The sequence below is a fragment of the Sminthopsis crassicaudata genome, chromosome 2, assembly GCF_048593235.1.
Source record: "Sminthopsis crassicaudata isolate SCR6 chromosome 2, ASM4859323v1, whole genome shotgun sequence".
Taxonomy (NCBI): Eukaryota; Metazoa; Chordata; class Mammalia; order Dasyuromorphia; family Dasyuridae; genus Sminthopsis; species Sminthopsis crassicaudata.
The window spans coordinates 259,925,358-259,931,357 of record NC_133618.1 but is presented as its reverse complement, the minus strand read 5'-3'; the positions used below and the strand labels follow the sequence as shown (position 1 = coordinate 259,931,357).

The following is a 6,000-nucleotide window of genomic DNA, read 5'->3' as shown; positions in this document are numbered from 1 at the left end:
CTATAAATGCTAATGTTACTTCTCTTCCCAGTCCAAACATGTGGGAGATATCTCAAAAGAAAAATGAGATTGTGGGTAATTATGTTGATGGCATTCTGTAAAAAAATAAGTGATCAAGGATAAAACAAAAGTTATAGAACAGATCTTTATAGTTTTAACCAGATTTCAGAAAAAAGACAATATGAGAGAAATGAATTCTATACCTATATTTGTCTTTAATATGCAAATATAATGAAAGTAACAGTCATTTCCATCCATCCACTGAAAGCTCAAGAAAAAAGTTAAACTGTAGGCATCATTGATTTAATTGTCCCTAGTTTCAAAGAATAAATAAATTTGATTGGTTTCTAATGCTCTAGGAAATTCAAGGAACCTAGTGTTCTGTCATTATGAATCAAGTCACATTGAATCTTAGGGTTCCAGAGTTCATTTAGAATAACACAAGGTTGACACCCAAAATAGTCTCAGAATAATGTGTTTCCCCTGCATCAAGCAATGAATCATAGATCTAGAGTTGGAAATCATCCAGAATTGATTTTAGAAGACATTTAGTACAACTTCTTCCTTTTACAGATGAGGAAACTGAGTCACAGAAAAATTGATCAACTTGTCTAAATTCACACAGGTAGGAAATGGCAGAGCTGTGATTGAAATTTAGGTTCTGTGATTCCAAGTTCAGTCCTTAAAATTCAGCACTCTTTCCACTATGCCACATTGCCTCCCTCAAACTCTTTGAGGCAAGTTCATTATTCCAAGAGAAGCTTCAGAATCTCAAGAAAAGTACTCTTACATCATGATTTTTGTCTTTGTCTTTTCTGCAGTTCTAAGACCCATGAATAGGTCAATAACAACCACTGTGACTGAGTTTGTCCTCCTAGGCTTTCCTGGGTCCTGGGAGACACAGGTTACCCTCTTCTCACTGCTTTTGGTCATCTACATCCTGACTCTTCTTGGTAATGGAGCTATCATCTGTGCAGTAATATGGGACCAGCGACTTCACACTCCCATGTACATTCTCCTAAGCAACTTTTCCTTCCTTGAAATTTGGTATGTTTCTTCCACTGTTCCCAATATGTTGACCAATTTTATCTCCAAAACCAAAACAATTTCATTCTGTGGATGCTTCTTACAATTTTATTTCTTCTTTTCCCTTGGTACAACTGAATGTCTTTTCCTAGCAGTTATGGCTTATGACAGATATCTGGCTATCTGCTGCCCACTGCACTACCCAACCATCATGACTGGGAGGCATTGTGCCACCCTGGTATCTCTCTGTTGGTTGATTGGCTTTCTTGGCTACCCAATTCTCATTTTCTTAATCTCCCAACTGCCCTACTGCAGTTCTAACATCATAGATCACTTTTTGTGTGACATGGATCCACTGATGGCCCTCTCCTGTGCTCCAGCTCCTATCACTGAGCTGATCTTCTATACCCAGAGCTCCCTTGTCCTCTTTCTCTCCATTATGTATATTTTCACATCGTATACACTGGTGCTTAAAGCTGTATTTCAGGTGCCTTCAGCTGCTGGTCGGCGTAAAGCCTTCTCTACATGTGGATCTCATTTGATGGTAGTGTCTCTTTTCTATGGGACAGTCATGGTGATGTATGTGAGCCCAACATATGGTATCCCAACTTTGATGCAAAAAATTGTCACTTTGGTGTACTCAGTAATGACTCCATTCTTAAACCCTTTAATCTATAGTCTGCGCAATAAGGATATGAAATGTGCCCTAAAAGCAGTCTTGTGCGGCATGAGAAGTAGCCAATTTTCATGAGTTGCCTTTATTTGACTAAAAGATTCCATACCTTAATTCTCCTAATTAGTCAATTTAGGAAAATTGTCACTTTTTCTAATAGTGCTCTAATTTTCACTTTAAAGAAATAAAGATAAGGACATTTCTCCCTCATTTAAATTCTCTCCTACCTTGATCTAATTGAACCTCAGCTTACTGAATTTCAACATCCAGTGTCAAGATTGTTCTTCAAATATGAATGACATAAATGAGAAATAGAAGAAAATTAATGTATTGCCTTAATAAATGCTTGTTGATTAATAGCTATGTATCTTTATTACTTTTGTATATACAGTTCTCATCTTCATTTTAATCTCCCAACTTTCCTACTACAGTTCCAACATCATAAATCACTTTCTGTGTGACATGAATCCAAAGATATTTGGATATAATTTTTCCTCATTAGTTGTTTATTGGAATATATAATTTTCAAAATAAAGAAAAAAATCAATCAACAATAAAAGAGCACTTTTTTCTGGAATAACTAATTCTGTACTCCTCAAATGAATCAGCTATTCAATAAATATTATAGAATGTAATATAAAAAAGGAATATCATCCAAATTATTCATTTTCAGAAGAGAAACAAAGACCTAGAAAAATGAAGTAACATGTTCACAAAACTAGTGATGGAGCCAAAATTTTTATCATTTATCATTTATTGAACCTTGTAGCCACCACTGTACTAAATTATGTGAGAAATATAAGAGGAATATAATCTGTGGTTAGGAATTTTTCTACATGGAGCAAAAATAATTTATAGAAAAAGAACTATAGTGATGCAATCTGAAGGAAGAAACAGCACAAAGAAGTGATTGAGCACACAAATGTAGAAACATTAGGAGATTGAGTGACCTTCTCCACATATTCTGCAACTCTTTTGCCTTCTCTAAAATTGCCACTTTCTCTAATCCAGTTTTAGCTATCAAACCTGATCCCACTCCCCAAAAATAAATAGATAGATAGATAGATAGATAGATAAATAAATAAATAAAGACAAGCACTTAAAAGTCCCAGGATCATAGTGACACTTACGCAGTATACCCAACAGAGGAAACTTGAGTGACTGTCAAGCTCAGATTTCCAAAGAACTAGAATTCCAAATCATTCTTCTTTTCCCTTTTGATAAATTTATTTTTTTATTATGGCTCTCTTATTATTCTACCTCATTAAGTAAAATCCCTCCGTACATTACTATGTAATCCAGCAAAACAAATTTACATATTAATCATGCCCCAAAACTTATGTCTGTTTCTTTCTACATTTAAAGTTCATCACCTCTTTTTCAGGAAGTAAAAATTCTTTTGGATTCGTGATTTATTATTTCACTGATCAGAGTTCCAAAGTTTTTGAAAGTTGTTTTTTCCCATAATAATATCACAAAAATTGTTCTGATTCTGCTCACTCCATTATACATCAGTTTATAGAACTATTCACAGTTTTGTCTGAAATTGTTCATTTCTTCATTTCTTATGGCCCTGATAATATTCTATTACATTCACAGGAAACAATTTACTTAACCATTTCCTAAAAGGAAGATACCTCTTTAGTTTTTAATTTTTGACTATCATGAAAAGAGTGCCATAAACAGTTATGTGCATATAGATCCTTTTTCCTTTTATTTCCTTGGGGGTATAAAAATAGTATTTCTATATATAGTTTATATAGTCTATTTATATATGGGTCAAAGGATATGCAATGTAAATTGTTTTACAGAATGACTGCACTAAGTCATAGTCCACCAACAACGGATTTGGGTACTGTTTTTTCACAGCCCCTTCAATATTTATAATTTTCCTTTTTTGTCACTTTTACCATTCTAAGTATGAGATACAACCTCAACGTTTAATTTGTACTTCTCCAGTTATTAGTAACTTAAAGCATTTTATATGATCATAAATAGATTGGATCTCTTCCTTTGAAAATTATCCATTTATACCTAAGCAATGTGAATTTATCTAATCCATACTTAGTGGGAAAACCCTACTCCACCCATGGAATTGCTGGATTTCACTGAGTCTTGATCACTATACCTGTCAAATTGGCTAAGATGACAGAAAAAGATAATATAAACGTTGCAGAGAATGTGGGAAAACTAGGATAATAATACATCGTTGGTGGAGTTGTGAACTGATCCAACCAATCTGGAGATCAATTTGGAACCATGCCCAAAGGGCTATCAAATTGTGCATACCCTTTGACCCAGCAGTGTCTCCACTGTGCCTGTATCCCAAAGGACTATAGAAAAGGGGAAAGGACCCACATATGCAAAAATATTTATAGCAGCCTTTTTGTGGTGGAAGTTAAGTGGATGCCCATCAATTGGGGAATGGCTGAATAAGTTATGGTATATGAACGTTACAGAATATTATTGTTCTTTAAGAAACAATCAGCAAGATGATTTTTAAAATGCCTGAAAAAACTTACATGAACTGGTACTAAATAAAGTGAGTAGAACCAAGAGAACATTGTACACATTGGCAAGATTATGTGATGATCAAATCTGATGGACTTGGCTCTTTTCAACAATGATATGATTCAAGCCAATTCCTATAGACTGGTGATGGAGAGAGCCATCTACATCCAAAAAGAGGATTGTGGGGACTGAATGTGGATCACAACTTATTATTTTCACCTTTTTGTTGTTGTTTGCTTCCTTTTTTCTTTCTTTTTCATTTTCTTTCCTTTTTGATCTGATTTTTCTTGTGCAGCATAATAAATATGGAAATATGAATTAAAAATAGCACATGTTTAACATATATTGTATTACTTAATGTCTAGAGGAGGGATGGAGGAAAAGGAGGGAGGAAAAGGAGGGAGGAAAAATTTGGAACACAAGGTTTTGCAAGGGTAAATATTGAAAATATCTTTACATGTATTTTGAAAGTAAAAAGCTATTATTTTTAAAACAAAATCCAATAAAATTTCTGCATAAGAATTTTAAAAATACAAATGTTACAAGATACTTATATTTGAATATAAAAATACTTATATTCATAAGAAAAGCATCCATGAAAGGAAATAAAAACACAATATATTTAAACACAATCATGCAGCTGTATCCCAGAGCTGCCACCAGTTCCAAGCCAAATGGAGCTAATTTATAGCGATGCTCTGAACCTAAAAGTTATAAAAAAAAAAAATCACATTTCAGTTTAGATACAGTGGCTGCTTCTTCCCTAGAAACAAGCAAAAGGGGGTCCTTGAAATAAAACACAACTCTCAAATGCTCAAATTCACAGCCTCCAATAAAGTCACAGTCTGTTAAGAGAATTCATGATTTCAGGGCTCAGCTCTTTCTCATATCTTGAGAACATAATTTGTAAGATGCTGAATGCAAAAAGACTTTTTCTTATTGCCAGATATTACACTCAAATCATATCAATTATCTTCTCTATCAGTATTCTGAAACCTCAAAGAATAACTCCTGACTAAACAACAATACAATATCATCAAAGTCAGTCAATGGCCAAGCCAGAGCAGCCCCTCTGTATCCTGATAACCTTCTTGACTTCTTTGACAGTATCCTCCTGGCACTTGACTCTCTATCTCCTTGGTGGAGGCAGCTTCACTACATACTATCCATTCTCCTCCTTGAGTATAATTCTTAAACTCTTTTCATATTGTCTTCACTTCATCTGTATATCCACCCCACTTCACAGAATGCAAGAATTGGGTTTGATTCAAAGCAAGAAATATGAATCTCAAGTGGAACACAGCTATGAATACAAAAATATACTGGAATGTACTTGTATTAAATTTTCAATATAAGTATTTACACTTTGGAAATGGGCAAATGATATAAATCAATGCTTGGTTTATTGTTTTATTGTCTAGATTTAAGAAAGTTAAGAAGAAAATTTAACAATTCAGATTACATTTTAAAATGTGTCCTGAAAACATTTTTCCCCCAAGAAGAGTTTTTTGCGAAACATTTACCAGCACATTTCTATATGTAACCCCTACTGCAGTTAAGTTTCATTAACATTACCAACATTATTCTGGTACAACATTAACAAGCTTTTGCCAAAACTTCTGGTCAGAAAAGGGTAAGTGATATTACTTCTGAGGATTGTGAAGGGTGAAAGTCTAGAAGGAGCAACTTATGTGCTCAGAAATAAAATTTGCTAATTTACATTTGTAACAAAGTCTAGAGTCACTACTGAATACTAGGTGACCAGATTCTTGAAGTGGAAATTCCATGTG

General features: G+C 34.0%; 1 protein-coding gene across 1 annotated transcript; it reads left to right on the top strand.

Annotated features, from left to right (window-relative positions):
• Positions 1–829: 829 nt before the first annotated feature.
• Positions 830–1,777, top strand: LOC141553399 (olfactory receptor 11H4-like). Its single transcript, XM_074285070.1, has one exon. It carries the CDS (start codon positions 833–835, stop codon positions 1,775–1,777), a length of 945 nt encoding a protein of 314 aa, XP_074141171.1. The 5' UTR covers positions 830–832.
• The last annotated feature ends 4,223 nt before the right edge of the window (positions 1,778–6,000 follow it).